Consider the following 21,392-nt stretch of genomic DNA (forward strand, 5'->3'; position numbering starts at 1 on the left):
AGGTTTTGAAAATTCTGCATCATGTACTTTTGATCTGATTAAGGATCATAAGGAGTTTCCCAGGAAATTAAGTTTTTAAACTTTTCTACTTACACAAATGCATGCTAGTTTTTACTTACACAAAGACAAGACATGACAAATCCAAAAATATATACATACTTTACTAAACCTATTTCCTGTTAATAAAAAAATAAAGAATCAGAAATACAGGAGAACTTGTAAACCAACTACAAGATAAGATGCACAGAAATGAGGAAAATCCCTCCATATTGTACAGATGTTCACACACTAGGCAGTCCCAAAGTCAATCATAGATTCTGTTATGTACATAAACCCAAACACAAGTTGCAACATTTTATTACGGTATATGTTTTTTCTTTTTAATTATCTGGGACTGCCTTAGCTCCTCAGTCCCATGGGCATATGGGCAAGCTTCGGAAGGTAAAGAACAACCATCAGGATGATGAATGAAAAACCAACAGAGGCGTGTTTTAAATGCTTCAGCTGAAAGGCGCCGTTTCACTTCAGGTTTGGTTTTACTTGGTGGTTTCTCTTTCCTCCAGTCACGAATATGAACTCTCCCATTTAGAACTAAGATTTAAAAACAAACAGAAATGCAGCTGTTAATAGACAGCCAGGGCAAGTACACTGGAAAAAACTGCAGTGCCATTCTGTGAATAAAAAACATTCTACAAATGGATCACTCAGGCAAAAGCAGATGAGCCATTTGTACAGAAACAGAAAGAAGTACACAACAAACCAAGACAATGTGGACATGGTACAAAGAAGACTTGATTAATCTCCCTGAGAGATGTTTTACTGGGATGCTGAAGAGTTTGAGGCACCTTTGCATCATCTTTGTAGAAATTTGTTAGTTTGTTTTAAATATAGCAGTTGGGATCATTTAGACTAAAATCATCTGAACTTAGATTGCAAGTTTAACAAAAGAAGTTTCAATTTCAAGAGCTGTAATTCTTCCCATATTTGTAACTTCATGATTCTGAATTTAAAATGTGATTACCAGCAAGTGTCTTCGACTACTTTCACAATTTACTGACCCAAAAATGCACTGCACCAAGGAGATGACAAGTCTAATCCTTCATGTGAACCAACACTGAATTATCATTGGTTAATAAGGATCAGCACTTTGGGTTTTTTAAATTCATTTGCTGTATTAGGACCATAAACTGCACATGCACACAGTCTGTCAACTCCTCAAAAAAGTAAACAAAATAGATGAAAGGAAGTTGGCCAAAGAGGAAGAAAAAAACAGATAACAAACAACAGTGAAACTCAAGAAGGAAGAATCTGCCATTTTTAAGTTGCCGTGCTCTGTATTTTCGTATTCTGCTTCAATCAGACCTTCTGTATCAGAAACGTGTAGCTTGGGATAGTTAACCAATACCATTCTGCATTCTGATAATTGCTGTTCAAAACGTAACAAGTCCAGTGAAAGCTGAATATCACACAGTCTTCACTGGATGACTTAATGTCTCCAGGTTTCCTTGTGATACATAGACAGATCTGAACTCATACTAAGCCAACCAAGAAGAAATTCCAGCTGAGATTTAAAAACTCTCACAAAAAATGAAGAAAAATCAGCAGCTATTTATGATCAAGCATAAATTTTCCCTAGAAAATCAGTCTTGTATTGGAGAAGATATCTGATCTGAAGAAACTGAATGACCAATCAGTTATTCTAAGACCCACTTTTTGTTTGGTGAGTGTGTGTACATCCATCCATTTCCTTGTTTTAAAAGAAAAACAATTCAGTAAAGATGACAAAAGAGCTGTAGCATATTCTCTGTCCTCCTGGGCAGGAGCAATGTCCTTGGAGACCACCAGAAGTTTCTTGTTATGGTGACATGCTACTAAGGGTGGAACCACATGGTCCCTCCCCAAGCCCAGGGGAGTGTCCATGTGATGTAAATTATTGAGATAGACTCGGATTAAGTCAGCCCTTTCTTCATAGGTAATCTGCACATAGCCTCCAAGCCAATTTAAAATGTTCATTCCATTAACAATGTAACACTTGCAAAACCTATTTCACCTATTCCTAATGACAGGGAACCAAATTTGGATGTGTAATAGAGTCCATGTGACCAACTCTTTTTAATGGATGGTAATTCAGGAGGATTTTGTAAACCAAGTGTACAGAAATGTTTAGTGGGTGCTAAACTTGCTTAAGTTGACCATTGGCAACAAACAGGTTGCATACTCAGGATTACTTGCCATGGATTAGTTGATGGGTATTTTACAGGAGACATAGAACTATTAGGACATAACACAGTTTGAAAATTGAAGTAGCTTTAATACTGATAAAACCTTGAAGATCTCGTATTACTGCAAAAATTACTGCAAATTTTGGTTTTGCAAAGCTTCACACTGACAAAGAAGCCAAAAACCAATTACACAAAGTCCACTGTCACCACATATTACAACAGGGAAAAAAAAAACCCTAACTGAAAAAACTGCTATCAACAAACCCAGCCAGCCAACGAGACCACCTACTGAGTTCTTCTGCCATGCTACCAAAAGCTACACAAACACAAGCTACATGAACACGTCCAGCCTCACAATTGTAAGTTCTTAAGGAGGCTAATTTTGTTTCATGCCAGCATTCTCATTTTGGGGCTTGGTATGGTCACATTAAGCCTCAGTTAAACACTTTAGTAAAATTGCTCTGTATTTGACAGCCTTCACAGGAAGAAACAAAAAATAAAAGGTCAAAGAATAGCATCAAATTAGCCATTTAAACTAAAGGTTTGTCTTTTCAGAAACAAGCTGTGGAGAACATTTTGCTGATAGATGCCTTACCAATCTCAGTCATAAGAGCTTTACTTGGAACAATGGCCACATAAAGAACATTGAGCTTTCACAAAGATACAAAAAGCAGTTAAAAAACCACCACCATGGTAATTTTTCAGTTAAGTTTTAACTGCATACATAGGGGATACAATACATGATTAAGGAAAAAAGAAAACAGAACTCAAAACTCCTTTACCTTCAAATACTTGATGATTGTTCTTGAGTAGTGTCTGCAGGCCTCCATATTCACTTTTCAGCTTTTTTAAAGTCTCTTTATTCAAGTGTTCTGCCACTTCTCTCAAGGAAAGGCTTTCTGCAACAAAAAATGGTAGAATTATTAAAAACTTTCATATATATAACCTTAACATAATTCAACTTCTATATAAGGTAATGATTATGAGCAGCATGTCAGAATAACCTAGCAGTACTGCAGCAACTTTTTTTTTTACAATATGCTATATGGCATATGTTTTATATGTATATTGTCTGTAAAACAGCAACTTCCATTTCACAGGACTCAGGTCAGAATTTCCACAGTGAGACACAATTTTTATTTGCTCTGTTTTTTATACAGTAGCATGTAACCCTCATTGCAATAAGCACTGTTTATAAACATGTAGTTAGAAGACTAAGTCAGTAACATATAACAAACTACAGTGAGTAAATAATAAAATCAGATGGAAGCAAATGGAAAGATGGTAGTAGTGAGAACTGACTGCTTATACAATTAACAGCAGTTTAACATTCTTTTCATTCCTAAAACTAAACTAGAAATTCCTAATCATGTTGCAACCTAATGGCACTTTTACAAATTCTCACAGACTTATAGCTAATTATTATGTTAATATTCTAAACCATAATACTCTCCCCAAATAGAGTAGAGTTGTCAGTTTAGTTTGGTTTGGTTTAATAAAAATGGATTCTATATTATTTAAGTGTAAACCAGGAAAAAATCTCACACCAACTTCAAAACATTCAAAATATTATTCTATAAAACAGAGTGGGGAAAAAAAAGCACCTTTGATTGCAATTGTACTGTTCACTGTTTCCTAAAAATCTGCACATAGTAAAACAAACACTAAAATTCTATTCATAAACATGCACATTTGCTGGAAAAGACATATTCTATCAGCTAAAGATAGTGTAAAGGAAAAAGAACCTCACCTCCTTGATTCCAGGTATTCATATTTCCACCCTGTTTATCAGAACATGATTTTTGGGGGGCTGCATTTAACAGCAAGTTTGCCACATTGAGAACCACTTCATCAACAAAATCCCAAGGGAGAGAGGCACAATTTCTGATTTTTTCCACTTTTTCCCTGGGTTGAAATCCAGGCATCCAGACTGTACCAGCTGTCTCAGTCTCATCTTCAGGAGGTTCTGAGACTGCTTCTTCACAGTGATCCTCATGGTTAAATCCAACCCTTCTGTCACATGTGGCCACAGCACAGCTCCGACGGCTGTTAATGAACTGTGTTATCTGCTGGTCAATCCGAGCACGTTCTGCGGCTGCATAACTCCTGCTTCTCCCAACAAAGCTGACCTAGTTTAGCACAAACAGGTAAATCACTATCAGAGCATTTACACCCAGCCCCACAACCTCCACACATTCATGCAGGCTTCTCACTATCTACAATAAAATCCAACACCAACAGAATGCTCAGTATCACTTGAGGGGTTTTTAATTCCAGTCTTTAAATATTGGTGCTCCAGAAGAAATCCAGTAAACAAATCATAATCCATCACACTATACAACCACACAGCAAGAATATTGTTCCTGACCCTCAGATTATTTAAAGTTAAAGCTGGACACCTCTTCCTACCCTGAGAACATTTCCCTTTGAATTTCACTGGACAGGAAAAACAGCAAAATTAACTACAAAAGAGTAAGACACGCAGCTAGAAAAATTAAGGCCAGAAAGTTTTTTAAGTTTTCCATCATATAGAGTGACATAAGAGAAAATCATGAAATGTTTAATTTTTTCCTGTTTTAGGACTGTACCTATAACATCAAATTAGAATTCCCAAGGAAACAATTAGTATTTTTAATGTCTTTTCAGAGCATACTGTATCAAGTAATGAAGCTGACTATAGTCTCATCTTACAACAATAACAATTAACCAACATCCACATGCTTCAAATAGAGCAGATTAAAAACCAAAAAAGACAAAAGCCCTACAGAAGCCAAAATTACCCTTTTTGTTGATGGAATTCTAAGGCAATCTTCTTCCACATGAAAGCCACATACAGATCCAACTTGGGCAACAAAATCAAGATATTCTCTGTACTGAGTTTTCTTGCTTTGTCTTCGGCTGTATTTTCCATGGAAATCAAAGAAGCAGCATGGCAGTACAAAGTAGCAACATGAATAGGAAGACCTGCAAGAAGGATAACAAACTGCTGGACAGTAAGTTATTTCAGAAAGCATAAAAATTTAACAAGCAACCTATCAAATAAAAGCAACAATGGAATTTTTTATTAAGCAACAGAGCTTCATGCAGTAATATTTATAACTTCCTCTTCTAGTTAAACTCTTAGTTTAGTTAAAAATACCATTTCGCAAAATATTTGATGTAGCAACGTACTTTGCCAACTTAGTTTGCAGAAGTAAAACTCTAAATTATTGTCACAGGTTGTAAAAGGCACAACAGCTCAAGGGAAGGCAGAACCATAAGCTTGTATTTACAAGGAAAAAAAAAACACAGCAAAAAACCAAACAACAGCTTCACATATAAGGAATAAAAAACAGTTTCGGTTTTTGAATTTCAAAACCAAAATGCTGCACTGAATTCCATGAGAAAAAGTAAATACTACATCTGTGCTGCTCCCCAGAAAGAGAAACATTTTGTAAAAATAATCAACTTGCATCAAAAGTAGCCAGTCTTACAAGAACAACAGGTGTGGAACCAAAGCTGAGAGCTTTTACCAAGCCCACATGGCTAATTACAGGGGGGTGGGAAATTTGTTTTATTTCTGTTTGGTTGGGTTTTTTTTAATTTCTTCCATCCCACTCCCCTCCCTCTGCAAAAATACCTGGCTGCAATTACAGGAATCCATGGTGTTAACTCATCTGAATGGTTTCCTATGAGCCAGTCAGTATCTGGAAAGAGATGACTGTCACCTGGAATGATCGTAGCTTCCTAAAAAAAAGAACAACACAGTAAGTGAATCCTATTATAGGTCTTTTTAAAGCATTTTAGTTAAAGCACTAAGCAATAATATAAAATAATACCAGCTGATAAATACAAGGTGAATGAGCACCACAGACACCAACAATGTTTTCCTCAGTTGGAAATTTTTTATACCTACGGAGAAGTAATTAAGCAACAAACACCTACAAAACACGGGTCAGAAAAAAGGTGGAATAACAACTCTGACTAAGATGTCTGGCATTTAAATACATATAAATAAATATATGCTAAATTATGGTTGGTTGCCAATCTCCTTCTGTCACTTGTATGCCTGAACTCAGTTTTTCATAAAGGCACTTTATTTGCTGTCTTGCAGCCTGTAGGACTCACACAGCAATTAATCAGAACACAGCTTCATTTTTATCTTCTCCTTCACAGATACTGCCCAAATCAAATCCCAGTATACCGAACACCCCTCTTCACACAGTATCCTTCACATATAATAAAATAACAAACAAAAGAAAGCCCAAATAAAACCAACAGGATGAATTCTGCATGCAGGCTAAATTCAAACGTTTTACAGTGCCTATACTGTTTGTGCCTCACAAATATGTTTTCTCACTCTGAACTAAGTTCAGCAGAGAAAGTACTGAAAGATGTTGACACCATGGAAGTAGACCCCCTTCCCCAATAATGTGTATGAACATTAAAAGAATTATTGGCCAAATTTGAAAAGTTTTAGATTTGAATTTTCACAAACTTTTAGGAAATGTTCTGAATATGATACCCATAATCTCTTTTTATATAGAAAATATATGTTTTAAGAGTTTAAAATTCACATGTACATGCAAAGCAGTATCTGCATAGAAATTAAAGAATAAAACAAACCAAAACCACTTATTAGGGAATTTCAGACTATCTTGGTTACATTCCAAATCCCTCTTAAGGATCAATATAGTGACTGTGCATTTAAAATTGTTCACTTTAAATACAACACCTCGTTTTTAGATATGTATAAACATTTCTAGACAATGAATGTAACAAGGTGGTTTTTTCGGCACATTACTGGATGCTAAATTACCAATCCTTAAAGTGTTTAAGGTTGATTAAACACATTACCCATACTTTACATTTCAGTTTTAATCATTCAGATTAGGCATAGCATGAATTATCAGTGCCACACTGCCCATTCTGATAGTTAACCCAATCAAATTTGCATTCACCATGTCTGACAGCAGTTTGGAAACACAAAGTGTGACCTGTTACATCCATTTATGTTGTTAATACTGCACTGAACCACACAGATGGCAACATCCACCCTGCAACTCATGCTGTAAGTAAAGATCAAAACAAAATTAGCTTCAGGGGTAACAACAGGCTGTGAGCAGGTGCTTTTTCCTTCTGTGGCTCCTATGGCCAGGAGCCTTGAAGAATCATTTCACCCTTCCTGTTCACTGTCTAACTCCTCCCAGCATAAAGCATCACTTTCCTCACCATATATTGTTTATATATATATATATATGTATGTATGTATGTATATACATATATATACAATATATATGTGTATATATATACTGTGTATGTTGTGTATATATATGTATATATATACATACTATATATACATATATTTTATAGATATATATTGTTTATATATATATATAAAAAATACATATATTGTTTACATATATATATATGTATTTCTTTCTGGGCAGAAAAAGGAATATGCCCAGACAAAGATAAAGAGAAAATGCTGTTCAGCACGATCAGATGTGACTTAATACAGTACAACATGAATGATGGAGCACAACAGTTGATGTTTTGGGTTGTTTCTTGAAGCTTTTCAGTTAGATGTGCTTTTAGACTGTAACAAAGGAATATGGCAGTTTTGGCAACCTGTACCCAAAATGGCAGGGTGGCAAAGAAAAGGCTACAGAACACTGAAATCTGTGACCTCCCATCTGTGAAAACTGATGTTCTTTTCTAATATAATGCGTTAGCATCCAAAGATATGTTGAAAAAACAACACTACTTAGACAATAACCAGAGGTGGAAAATTAATTTTACTATATTGGGAGCTGACAGTTTTTGACAGAACAGAATAAGAAATTTTAGACCTGCAGAACAAGAAACCAGAACACTTCACCTCCAAAGGGCAACTGCTCATTGGCACTACGCTTTAAGGACTATCAGATTAAGAATGCCTGGAATGGAGGTGAATGTTCCTGTGCTCAAATTGTTCATAAAAATGCTAATGTAAAACTTGAATTATAATCCCTTTTGCAGTCTCATTTTCCTGTTCATTTTTCAAGGCTATTATTGCAATTATTTAGGTTGGCTCCTTTGAGGTTCAACAACAATTTTGCCCCCAAAACATAACGTTATCACTAGAAGGTCAAAATTGCTTTCAAGAAAATATCAAAAATTATGGGTGGCTTTACTATCTTTCATGAGCTAGTGGCACAAACAAAGCTACTTAATATTGATCCTCTGGTAAAAAGAAAGCTTTTTTCATGGTGTGCATCTCTGTACATGCAGGGAGAAGTCATGCCAGTGGTTCTGGCTGAGAAATAAGCAGGGTACAATACAATATTTTTCTCATAATTCCCTTTACAACTTACTTTACCCTCAAGGGATATGGGTAGTATCATACCAAACCCAGGGATCCCTTTAGAAAACTGTAACCCAGTATACTTCCTTAAATTTGCATCAATACAACCTGAAACAATGAACAAATGAATAAATGAACATATCTGTTAAGACTGACATACATTTGCATAATACCTCTAAATGTGTCTCTGGTCCATACATGTCCCATATTTTTCTTCTCCTCACATCAATTCCTCTGCCTGAATGCTGAAATATTTGGACAACAGAAAGATTCAATTTAAGTACTACTTTTAGCAGAAATTTCAAATAGGTTCAGTAAATGTACATATTAACTTTGATTATTATTTCATTCATGCTAAAATTTAGCAACAAAAAACAGCTTTGCCATTTCAGGCAGAGGCTGAATACTTTTAGTCTCTTTCTTCCCTTTGAAATATGAAGGGAATTACTTGGAAACCTTAAGAATATATCTGGTTCAAAACTTTACCTGGGCACACCTACTGAGACTGCTCTTGAAAACCTGTATCTCTACAAATGTAAAAGCAGAGGTGTTTATTTTGGTTTGTTTGTTTTTAAAATATCAAAACCTTTCCCAAGGTGAGTATTACTGCAGGGCCCACAGGGCTCAAAGAAGAATGCTACTCTAAGCAGTCCTTAGTGGAGAACCACCTTTCAACTACTGAAGCCCAAACACTTTTTTCCCCTGTTTGAATTAAAGGGAAGAGGAAATAGACTGGAAGCTAAAGCAAGCAATTAAGAATGTGCAGTATTTGAAATGCAAGAACCTTGTGTAGAACTAAGCAAAATCGATTATTAAAAGAAGTCTCATAAAAAGTCTCATACATGATTCTTTTGACAGTCAATGCTTGTCAGCACTGAATGAAAAGTCCACATAGAAAACAGCAGCTTATATTACACAAAAGTTTTCTGGCCACACAAGAATAGAAACATTGTTCTAGGATAACTTGGAACATTTCCCTACCTACCCAATGACATTTTTTTATCTAATAAGAGATATTCATTTCCTCTATAAATTTTTCCATGTTCTCCCAAAAGTGGAAAACCCAATTTTCTGAAACATACCAACCCAACTTCAATAGGTTTTGTTTAGTCTCACTTTTCTTCTCTTGCCATGTCAGAAACTATGCCTCAAAAACCTGAATTAAATGTTGTCACGTTTTTAGTGAAAGTACAGTATACTGTTAGGCATTTTTAACTAAGAAATCTCAAGACTGTTTTCAAAAATATAGAAAATCATTTTCAGGACATCTCAAGTAGAATTCAGTTTGGACAAAAATAAGTTCATGAACACATCTTGTCAGAGAGAAGCTATGTCAAAATTCCACATTCCTTTTTGCAGAACTAAAATACTCCATTACTTTTTCTTTTTCCTCTTCGTTTTTTTACTTCAGAAAAAATAGCCCTGAATTTAGGTGAAATACACTAATTAAGATAAATAAATGAATGGTTTCTAATCCTCTGATAGGATTTTCTGCTAGTAACTAGAGTAAGAAAATCCTTTTCTAGCAACATGAATTAATTTATTTTGGCTATTTGCATGCCAGATAAAAGGAAAGCATAACAAGAATATTAACACTACTTTTTAATAATTATTTTTAAAAAGCATTCTATTTACCCCTTCATTGTTTAGAATATGAACCAGCAAACCATTTCCACATCCAAGATCTACAAATGACTGTTTCTTGGTCAACCCTTTTTCTTTTCTCTCTTCTTCCCAAAGAATCTAAGACAAGAAAACAGGACACATTAGACTTCTGCTCTCAAGTTACCCTATAAGAAACCATCAAAGATTATTGGAGATGAAAGGAGAAAGCTGGAAATGCAGACTTGACAGAAAACGTTCACTGTCCTTAACAGGTAAAATAACTTTAGAGGGGAAAAAACAAACAAAAACATGGCCACTGTTTATGGAGTGGAACAAGAGTTATTTTGCAAAATGTCAAGTTTTCTAAGTACTAAGCACATCCTCCACTTAGTTTTGAGTCATTGGTAGTTGAAATGAACCAGGGCTTTACAACTCTGGGCTAGAATAAGCATAAATATAAAATAACTTGCTAAAACAATGGGTGCAAGAGAAGAACAATGGAAAGCAAGGGAAGTATTAAGGAAGTATCAAATTGTATCAGTGTCTCTGCAAGTAACATCACAGCTGCACTTATATCCACTGTATTAAACTGATGCAGAGCTGAAACTGCCATTGATGGCAAAGCTGAAAATAAACTCCAAAATATTCTTTGTTATCACTTGGTGACATACTTAGTGTACATGTAACATCCCTTTTACTGAACTTTAAAGCAACAGTGTTACCTAGCAAGTTAGCTGCCCAAAATTCTACACCAGCTAAGGGACCCCAAAGCTTTTATCCAAATTGTAGTCCCTGATCTTACATAGGTAAGTACTTTTATATAGATATCTAATCTGTAATTAATAAGTGGGTGTTTCTATGCAGAGAATGGATGAACCTTTACCACTTTCCAACTCTTTCCTTCAATGAAAAGAGACCATACATTCATAACTCTGTACTCTGATTTTTCACTATGACTACCAAAAATCCTGAGGCGTATTTAACTATGAAAATTAGTGTTTGTAACACTGTCACATTTGAATATCTGTTTTTCCAGAGGCAAAGAAGGTGAAGATAAACATAGTCTGCTAATCTCATGGATTATGCTTTTAGATTTACCAATCATTGCACTTTGGCACTCTAGGCAGTATCTCAGAAATCCCTAATTACCTCCTTCAGAGATCCCACCTATCCTCCAGTTCCTGCAGAGTTTTTCACAACACACTCAAAATTTCTGTCCTTGGCCATGGCCCTGGACAGTGAGTGATCTCAATCACTGCTGAATAAAATGAGGTCACATGTAGATGTCATAAACCCATAATAACTTAACACTGGACCTACCTTTTCTTAATCACCTGTGTAATGTACTTCTAAACAAGGAGTTCCATCCACCATCACATAGATACCTGAACATTTTGCAGCAGGTTAGGTTATCGATACCATATCTTAAGTTTGCATTCACGTAAGCTGTATAGTGAATGACATTAGTAACTTTCTGAAAACTACTGCTATATTAGCCAAAACATAATCACTGTAAACCAACATTCACGTGTATAAAAATGCTATCACTCTAGAATTTTCTTGTGGCTACAACTAAATTCCTAATTTTCAAGATGGGATATTAAGATGGTGGTAAAAACGTTAAAGATGAGTCTATCACATAGGTCTTTCCACAAGCCAGTATCTAAGGTTCTAAGGGGTTAAACCCTTAATTATCAAAATAAATTAGTCCTCAATGAGTACTGTAAATGAGCTTGTTCACAAATACTGATTTAGGTAAGATGCTACAAGAATAGTTCAAGGTAGACATGCTCTTACCACACCCTTGGATAGCAAACAAAAATATTTATGTGCCTGCCTTTTAAAAACCTCAAGTTTCTAAGAACTACAGGTGGCAGTTAAGAATCTTAAGTAGGTAGATGCCTGACAAAAACTACACCAAGCATTTTTCTGCACTCCTTGCATCTGCACTCGACCTTATTACACTTGAAGATGGGATCTGAGCTGAAATTTTATCAAGAAAAGGCACAGCAGTGAAAAAACATTAAGTTTTTATTTGTTCATAGTATAAAATGACCAAGCAATAGAAAAAATTCATAAAACAATCAATCCTAATCTCCATTTGATCCCTCTTATCACTCCTACATTAATGCTTTTGCCTTTCTCACTTAAAAATAAATAAATCTTGTGTATGTAGATGATAAATTTCCTTGTGACAGAAGACTGCAAATCCTCATCATATTTTTACAAAGAAGTTCTTGTTTACCTCTAAAATTATCTTCTTTAGAGAGGTTCTATTATTAGAAAATATAACCTTACAGCATATTATTAGGTAAAGCAGTTCCCTACCAGCAAGTAAGTGGCAATGGCAACATCTTCATAAACAAATTTCTCAGGATCTGTCACTTCAGGCCACACCTTCGGGGAAAAAAAAAAGGAATAAAAAAATCAGATAAAAATTTATTTTCTGCATCATCTGAAATAACCTCAAAAAAACTCAGACACAGCAATTTGGACACTTGTTAACTTCAGCAGGTTTCTGGACTTCAGAGATTTTGCATTTTAACCTCATTAAAATATACCCAGAGAATATGAAGACTGCTTGATTCAATCAAACAATAAAGTCTCTAAGAACATTTTGGATCCACATGTGCAGATCACAAGTAAACAGCTGCATCTGTGCTGTAAGAGACTAGTTATCTTCTGCTTAACTTTTTCATGAGAGAAAATTTTATTTATACCTCTGCAACATTGAGAACATGTTGTAACTTTCCTTTCACAAGGGAACAAACCTAGAATTATCCTAGCACAACAGAACATGAAGAATCAAAATCTGAAGTAGGAAGACAGAAAGTGCAAGTATTATACCCAAGCATTATTTGTAAATGAAGAACTGAAACAAAGACTAAAATGCTCAATACCAGCAATTCTACTGCAGAACTAAAGACTGAATCATGCACTCTGTTGCTCTTCAGGACCTCCAGGATAAGAAAAAAAAGTGACAACACTAGTCTTCAAACTTAAACAGATATTAAGATAACATCCAAAGGTTCTGGAGAAGGAGGTGTTTTATTTGTGCCTTCTAAAATGTGGATGACTATTAATTCCACTGACCTACTGCTTCCTTTTCATCACAAGTGATACATCCTGGAAAATGCCTAACCCCTCCAAATATTTATTGTGAATTTGGCTTTAAAGACTGCTTCTCCAATTAAGTTCTTCTTAGTACTAAACTGTTTTATTCTCCATATATACAAAAAAAAAACAAATCTCCAAAACACAAAACAAGAAAACATACATTATAATTCAATGGCTTCTTTTATTAAAAAAGAATTTATTGAAAGAAGCAGCTTTATTACACAAAGTGAAAAAAAAAAAAAAGGATAATATTATTGCATTTATTGCTGAACTTACCTTTACCATCTCTTTGTACTTTTCTTTGAGGTCCTGATAAACCTTGCTGTATTTTGCTACTGAAATGAGTGAGAGTGTACTTTTAAACTCACTGGGCTTTTGCTCCACAGACCATTTAGCCAGTTTGGGCAAAAGTTCATTTTCAAGCCACGCTAGTTTGGGGTAAACAATTCCATCTGAAAACCAATCTTCTGGAAATGGAGCTACAACAGATATACACCTTAAAAGACAAACAAAAAAAAAATTCAGTATAAATACAATATTACATTTTTTCACCTATCTCAAGGACAGATAAAATGAGGATTAAGTGAAGAAAATCAGCAAATCAGAGATGTAAAACTAGATTGGAGAATAAGTAAGTATGTAGAGAAACAAAAGGAAAATAAACCAATGAAGTTACTGAATAATGGAACTGTTTCCCCTGAATTTTGTTAGCTCATTATCTCTCAATTAAAACACTGTACACAAGAGCCCATGCTACATTTAGCACAATAAATGAGGACTCACACATGATGAGCAACCTGATTTCACAATATAGCCAAACACTAAACAGTGAAAGTCAACTTACCAAATTCCTGAAAAATAACAGGAAAATTTAGGAGAAAAATGTATCTATTGTCACAACTCATTATTTAATCATCTCTAACTTTACTCAGATTTTATTACAGCTGCATCCCCAAATGCTCAGGACCAACCTGAATGGTCTATATTTCAGTGACTGAAGCTCAGTGGGCTCAGCAACTCCAGTTTGATCCTCACCCTTACTAACACCCACAGAAACTTTCTCACAGGCACTGTTACATCCTCATGATCAGAAGAGGCATATTTTTTCTAGACCACACACAGGTGCAGTCAATGTTTGCATTCAAAGGTGAAACAGGTTTGGTTTACATTATTCAGGGTATTGTAGATGTTTCTTTTTAGATAACACTATGCAGTCATATTACACCACCACTCTAATTTATTAATCAAGCAGAAAATTATAAAATCTAAATTGCCTACACACCAATACTAAACCATTGTGTGACTCTTGCAATAACTTACTGTTTGCTTTCTCTCTCACTCCCACAACACTTACCATTCCTCATCTTTTATGTGTTTAAGTTGAATTTGATAAATATTGCACTTTTTAACCAGGTATTTTCCTTCACTGTTTTCCTCCAAAGGCAGAAAGGTCACAGTTCCATTGTAAATATCTGAAAAGATATGCAAATAGGGGCTGATTATTCAATGGTGCAACCCACCCTTATTAGCACCAAAATGAACAGCCTGCAAATCACTGAGGCAAGACCTAAACAACACAGAAAGAACCACAATGCCAGGAACAGAACTGTTCTTTATATTAGCAGGATTTATTGCAGGTTATTACCATCATACGGTGTAAAAAACCACCCCAAAGCAAGGCAACACCAAGCTGAACTTCTTTCTTAAGCAATAGTAAACATTAAGAAAGTCGATACAAACACTTCTACTGGGGCAGGCAGGTGCCACAGCTGCCTACTCTTTTCACTAATTCTGCATTTCCAAACACCACTCGCTCCTTACAAGCCCGTCATTAGGTCTGCACCTGGAGCAGTGTTTGTGCGTGGGCAGCTCACTCATGACAGGAGCTCCTGAGGGTTACAGGGCTTTGGCCTCTGTAATTTCAACTGCTGAAACTTCAATGCTTCCTAGCGCAACAACGAAAAGTAAAAATAAACCCTAAGCACACAATCGGGACAACAGCCCATATTCGTTCCCACAAACAGGGGAAAAGAGAGCGGTATTTCTCTCGGCTGCGAGACAATCTCCGAGGGGACAGGCCCGCGACAGCCCCGGCCCCTTCAGACTGCGCTCCGGGCCCGGCCTCCCGCTGCCCCCGGCACTGTCCCCGCTCACCCTGCACCGCCAACCCCCGGCACCGTCCCCGCTCACCCTGCACCGCCCCCGCTCACCTTGCACCGCCAGCTCCCGGGCCGGGGGCGCGGCGGGCCGGCCCCGGGGCAGCAGCGTCCTCAGCACAGCGCGGAGCTCGCCGGGCCCGCCCCAGGCCGTGAGGGGCGGTGGTAGATGCAGCTGGCCCCGCACCTCCCTCCAGAGCCGGCCCAACTCCGCGGCCCCCGCCGCTCGCCCCTCCTGCCCTTCGCCGTCCCCGCCCGCCCCCGCGGCGGCGAAGGATGAAGATATCCCCCCGCTCTCGCCCAGCGGCACCGGCCCCTCCGCCTGGAGAGCGGCGCCGCTCAGCCGCCTGTTGGCCACCTGCGGCTTCTCCAGCCACACGCGCACGGCCGCCCAGAAGCCGCGGGGCAGCGCGGAGCCCCCGGGGTCCCGCACGGCCGCCGTCCCCACCGGCCCCATCCGCCGCCCGGGCCGCCGCGCCAGGAGGCGGAGCGCGTCGCAGGCTGCTCCCGTCAGTTCCCGAGGCGGAGACAGCGGCGGCCGCAGGTATGTACCGGGTCCCTTCGCCCCGGCCTGCGGCTCTGGGGCTCCGAGTGCCGCAAGAGACCGCTGCGGTGCCGTCCTGCCGCTGAAAACACGGGCAGCCGCCAGCTCCCAGCAGGGCGTGAGGCCGGAGGGCCGTCACCTCATGTGCAGCTCTGTCTGGGGAAGGTCTGTGCCCTGTGACAGCTGCGTGAAAATCCCTCCTGAGAGCAAACTCCACACGGGACGGCTGACTGCCACCGGACAGCCAGCCCGGCCCGTCAGGGAGACATCTCGGTAGACCTTTTTTTAGCCAGCAACAGTACGTTATGTAGCTGTTTTTGCCGTGTGTGAGCAGAAGCGAGGTCCCGCCGTGCCCTTGGGCCGTCGTGCCATGAACCCGCACGGGATCAGTTCCTGCCCTGCATTGACCCCGCAGGGGCTTGTCCTGCTCTGGGCGACTCTGCCGGCAGCAGATCGCTCGGAAATGCAGAGCCGATAGAAAATAAAACAAAAAGCTAGTTATGTCGTCTCATAACCATAAGAGTACAGTATCATTATTCTTGACACCTACCAAGTGTCTGAGCGGTGTCGTTGTTAGCTAAGATAGCTGGCGATAGATAGTACCTGCAAACTGGCCTTTGCCCTCGTGGTTTGGGACCCGTTTTTGGTGCCCGGGTATGAATTCGAATTACTAGGAGGAGCACTTTCCGCGGAAGAAGGTTTCCAACTCAACATTCCGCAGTGAAACTACAGCAGTTATTTGCAAATTGAAAGTAACGCGGATTTTACTTCCACCTTCACACACGTTTCAAAATTTCAGAGCAAGCCCGAAATTCTTTAGGGCAGCTCGTTGTTACTTTACTGTTGTAACCACCTGTTTTGATTTATTAGTTTTGAAATGGACTGGACTGTTGACTTGGAGCCAAATGATATTAAAACATTGCGTGAAGTCGGAGAATTCGTAATATATTTTAAGTACAGAACACTTTTTTAATAAACTCTTAGGTTTTCTCATTTGGGTAATATCACTGATTTGCAGTGTAAATAAAGTTAGATGCAATAGCTGCAATATTACAATGTAATTTTTTTCTCTTTTATGAAAAGCCTCCAATTGCTGCCTAATTTACCTATTTTCCAGTTAGAATTGTAGTTTCTTTTTATTTGGCTGGAGGTTGAAACACTTTCTTAATGTCTTTTTTTCTTTTTTTTTTTTTTTCTCTCTTTACAAACTTGTTGGTCAGTACTGGATCTGCATCTTCCTAGAACTGATTTGGAAGACAAATGCAGAAATACTATCCTGCTGTTCTCTTCTGCTATGTTTGTACTGTTCAGAATTAGCGGATGACCTCCATAAAAGGACAAGGTTGAGAGAAAAGAGAGGTATCAAGGAGATGTAGCAAGATAATGAGGGGGAAAAAACGAGTGGAAAAAGCAGACTGCTGAAGTAGTTTCTGTACTTCATTATGTTTAAAGTCTATACTGAGCCCTTGGCCAGCCCTGGGCCGGGATATCATAGCTTTGAGCTGCTTCTTTCAGCCAGTCCCATCAAATCGTGGCCGGTTTCTGCTGCCCTGTCCGATGGTTTTTGCTCCCTCCAAGCACAGCCGAGATCTCTGCCGTCTGTGGTGGCAGGGATCGCTGGGGGTGCTGTGAGCAGCAGAGGGCTCTCCAACACCGGCTTCTGGAGGCAGCAGAGGATCAGACTCTACTTCTTTGGGCCAGGAAAAGTAAGAGTTTCCTCTCCTGAACCAGTGCAGTTGTACCTACTGACAGGGAAATCCTGCAGGGTCTGTGCACTTTTGTAGTGCTCTTGCCTGACCCCATAGATGCACACAAATTGCCAGCAGACTTCATGGGGCCTTACTCCATTTGGTGTTTAAGCCTTTTTTTTTTTTTTTTTCCTTGCCTGGGTCTTTTATAACTCCCTTTCTTAGTACACAATATGGTGATAGCCAGTGGTGTCCTTGTTTCATATTTTAATAACAAAGATGATGCAATGTGTTTACATTGGATCAAAGGCATTTTTTCTTTTTATCAAGCCAATTGCATTAGAAAAAGAAAGGGCAAGCTTTTAATTGCCTGTGCAGTGCTGAACTCATACATTTCAACAAGTCCATGGATTTAATTAACAACTCTTTCAATTTATTTTCATAATTAAAAAACAGACATCTGTGGTGCTTCAGTTTGTGTTTTATCTTTTCTCGTTTGCTGCAATTTAGCTAACAATGGCACCCACATTGAATCAGAAAGAAATGACTGGCCACCAAAATTCGTGGGATAGTTTGCTACCAGATTTCCCTGAAGGCCCACTTTCCAGATACCGTAAGAAAGCTTCCTTCAACTGGAAGGAGATGGCAGTGTTCATAGATGGTGAAGATATCATCCAGCTGAAGGTAAATTATGAGATTAAGAAAATTATTAAGAAAATTATGAAATTAAGAAATGTAAGCATGTTATAATTGTGGAGATATCGGTAGAAGTAAGTTTGAGTTTTTAAAGGGAATCTAGTTAATAATACACTGTAAATACGAAGCATGAAGATATTTGATTTGCATAGCCAGTTTTCAGAAAAGAGGTGAATTTTTAAGCAATCTACTCTGCTCTCTTGTAAGACTCATTTAATTACTGAACATCAGTACAGGGGAGACCAGCAGATGCTACATTTCAGAACTTGAGTATTCATTTCAAACTGAGAAAGAGCTATATTCTACCATTTTTCTTTACTGTTTTTATTAAATTATAGATCCCATGGTTTGGCAAGGGATTATATCTTATACAGATACAGAGCTAAGTTGAAGCCACTGTCAAACAGTATTTCTGTCTTACTTTAACCTAATTTCCTATGATGTTCTGTGCTTGCATTAATGCTTGTGTGGCATTGCAATTGGAGATTAGCATGTGAACCTTACTGAGAGCTAATTCTACCAAGAAAGGACATTATCTGCAATACAGATGAGATGATGTGGAAATGCACGACTTGGAAACATAGGAGGAAAACGAACTAGCTTTCTGAAGGTGGTGTATATTTACATGGATTTAAGCTAATCTGGAATCTTCACCATAATTATAAAAATCCTAGCAGGTAGATCAGAGAACTCAAAAAGACCTGCTTCTGCATCTGACTGGTGTGTGTTAGAGCACAGAAAAAACCACAAGTGCTCTGTGTCTTGAGTTTTAAAGCTGTGTGGGCATGTAGAGTTGTTTACACCGAGAAAGGGAATGACTGCCTTTCAAAGGAAAGCACAGGAAGTCTGGGTTTCTTCATTCTTATGTGAAAGACATTTAAGAAGATGTAGATATCTTCTTAAAGACAAAACTCTGGGATAAAAAAGTGCCATAATATATTATCTAATACAAAAAGGATCCAAATTACAACCTCAAAAGATGTACATCCCCACATTGAAGGGCTGCATATGATGGTTCCATTAAATGGAGCCCTTTTTAACTTTTATCTGGGAACAGAACACTTGTGGTAGCTTAATGGCTTTACCATCATGGCATATTTCTAACTGAATGTAAGCCCTGGAGTTTTACCTTTATCCTCAGACTGAGGTACTTTTGCCCCTTAGATTCTGCCAGCAGCTTTGTTTATTGAGATAGTGAAGCTGCTATACAAAGCAAGTAAGTTTTACCATACTGTTCTTGTGGATTCAGAGTGAATCAGTGAATCACTTCATGGTGAAGGAGATGTCATAAAATTTAGCTCCATGAGCTGCATATATGACAGACCATTTAAATATATTTTCTAATTCTCTAGAATTCTTGGTTTATAAGTTTATACCTTCCAGCAAATGATTGTAGTCTGAGACCCAGTGTTACTCTGGAAGAAAGTTCGCTGTTTTTGTTAATGCTTTTAGATTAATATTCTCATGTCAGTTTTTTCCCCTCCAAGAATAGAATCTTCTCTGCTCTGGAAAATGATCCTCTCTTTGCACATCAGCCTGGAGAAGATTTGTGCCGTGAGAAATATCAGGAGCTGACATTCCTGCGCTGTAAAAGATTCTTTGAGTATGGCTTTCTTAATCCACAAGAGATGATGGAGAACCCATTAAGGTGTTATAATATGGTGCTCTGTTTAGGAATGTATGATTGGTCTCCATGTCTGCAGTTTATCTTACATTGTGCTGTAAGTACAGTTCCAGAGCTATAGTGGTATATATTTTAATTTAAGTAACTTCTAATGCTATAATTCTGTGCCTTTATAACTTTTTTATTAAAACTTGATCTTTTCTTCGTCCTTTCTTTTCAAAAATAGTATTAACTTTTAACTGTTAACTATTTAGAAGAGTCAGAGGTCTGTGGGTAATCTTGTTGTTAAACCCCTGTCTCCACTGGAATCCCATCTGGAAAGCAAAGGTGAAACAGTACAGATAGAGATGAAGAAAAAAATTTCGATGCCTTCTTCTGTTTACTCTTCTGCCTCCTCTCTAGGGCAGCCAAAGAACTTGGTTGTTAGTTGGCCGTGTGCTTGCTAAAGAGTTGCAGATATCAGAATACCTGCTCTAAGCCCCAGAGTCTTAATGAAAGGCAGAATCCAGAAGGAATGGGAAACAATTTAAAATTTCTCACATCAGTGGCTGAATTCTGTTAAACAGTTGTTTCCCAGATGGGTCGCTCGCAAAGAATGCTCAACATAGCTGGTCAAATATTATAAGTTGAATTAATTAATTAATTATTACTATTCACATAGCTGGAAAGCATCTAGGAATGAGAGTTTTGTTGTGTGAATTTCCATGTGAAAACTGAAGGTAGCCTTCAAATCAGCATTGTTGTTTTATCCTGAAGCACCTTCCTTCGGTTCCCGATCTGTTTGCAGTAAAATAATCTTTAAGTTTTCGTTTGCTCAAGGGAACATCACTAAGGACAAGTGGAAAGTAATTTTTAAGCATTTGTAATGAAGGCTTGAACAGGTTGGAGCTGGGACAAGTCAGCTGTAAAGGGGCCTTGACAAGATCAAATCCTGACTTACCTCCCCCAGCTGTAGTCTAATTATAGTTTACAGTGCAGCCCACTTTCCCCAGTCTCTTTATTGGACATCACTGTTAAAAATCATGTGCAATTTGTGCTTTTCATCACAGGGCACTGATTTCATTCTTTATTCTGATTTTACAGGTATTTGCAGGTCCAATTATAAGTGCTTCTGAGAGATTTGCACACATTTTGAAACAAACTTATAACATGGAGGTAATTCTTTTCTAATAATTTGTGAGAAATGGATATTATTAGAACTGTGTCACTATTAGCAGTTTTGTGTTATTTCTGATCTTTTTACATACCTAGGTACCTCTGAATAGCAAAAGAAAAGACCATGGAGCAGATTCAACATTGAGCTCTGACTGTCCTCACAATTAGCCATAAACCACTTCCTGGATATGTTTTAGACTGTCCAAGTTTACATCCAGACAAAATTTGGGAACTTTTCCCAAAAGGCAATAGAGATGACA

At 38.0% G+C, this 21,392-nt stretch overlaps 2 protein-coding genes across 4 annotated transcripts in view; one reads left to right on the forward strand and one right to left on the reverse strand.

The window, feature by feature from the left end:
• Positions 1–341: 341 nt before the first annotated feature.
• On the reverse strand, positions 342–15,882 carry TRMT44 (tRNA methyltransferase 44 homolog; the record flags this gene model as incomplete). The annotated part of the gene is made up of 11 exons (XM_083860830.1): positions 342–591; positions 3,005–3,121; positions 3,973–4,351; positions 5,003–5,186; positions 5,842–5,948; positions 8,721–8,792; positions 10,183–10,290; positions 12,481–12,549; positions 13,546–13,765; positions 14,624–14,741; positions 15,480–15,882. The coding sequence occupies 11 exons, from the start codon at positions 15,880–15,882 to the stop codon at positions 359–361; spliced, it is 2,010 nt and encodes a 669-aa protein (XP_083716956.1). The 3' UTR covers positions 342–358.
• Positions 15,883–15,936: 54 nt separating this feature from the next.
• The window catches only part of ACOX3 (acyl-CoA oxidase 3, pristanoyl), a 32,882-nt gene continuing 27,426 nt past the window's right edge, over positions 15,937–21,392 (forward strand). Inside the window, exons 1-4 of one of the 3 annotated variants that reach the window (XM_083862220.1) lie at positions 15,937–15,969; positions 18,163–18,341; positions 19,841–20,074; positions 21,061–21,132. In XM_083862220.1, coding sequence (XP_083718346.1) covers positions 18,174–18,341; positions 19,841–20,074; positions 21,061–21,132 — 474 coding nt within the window. In that variant the 5' untranslated portion in view covers positions 15,937–15,969; positions 18,163–18,173. Of the gene's footprint in view, positions 15,970–16,428; positions 16,497–18,162; positions 18,342–19,840; positions 20,075–21,060; positions 21,133–21,392 lie in introns of those variants that run through there. The other 2 variants (XM_083862221.1, XM_083862219.1) reach the window with 2 other exon arrangements.

This window comes from Zosterops lateralis (assembly GCF_965231275.1).
Source record: "Zosterops lateralis genome assembly, chromosome: 5".
Classification (NCBI taxonomy): Eukaryota; Metazoa; Chordata; class Aves; order Passeriformes; family Zosteropidae; genus Zosterops; species Zosterops lateralis.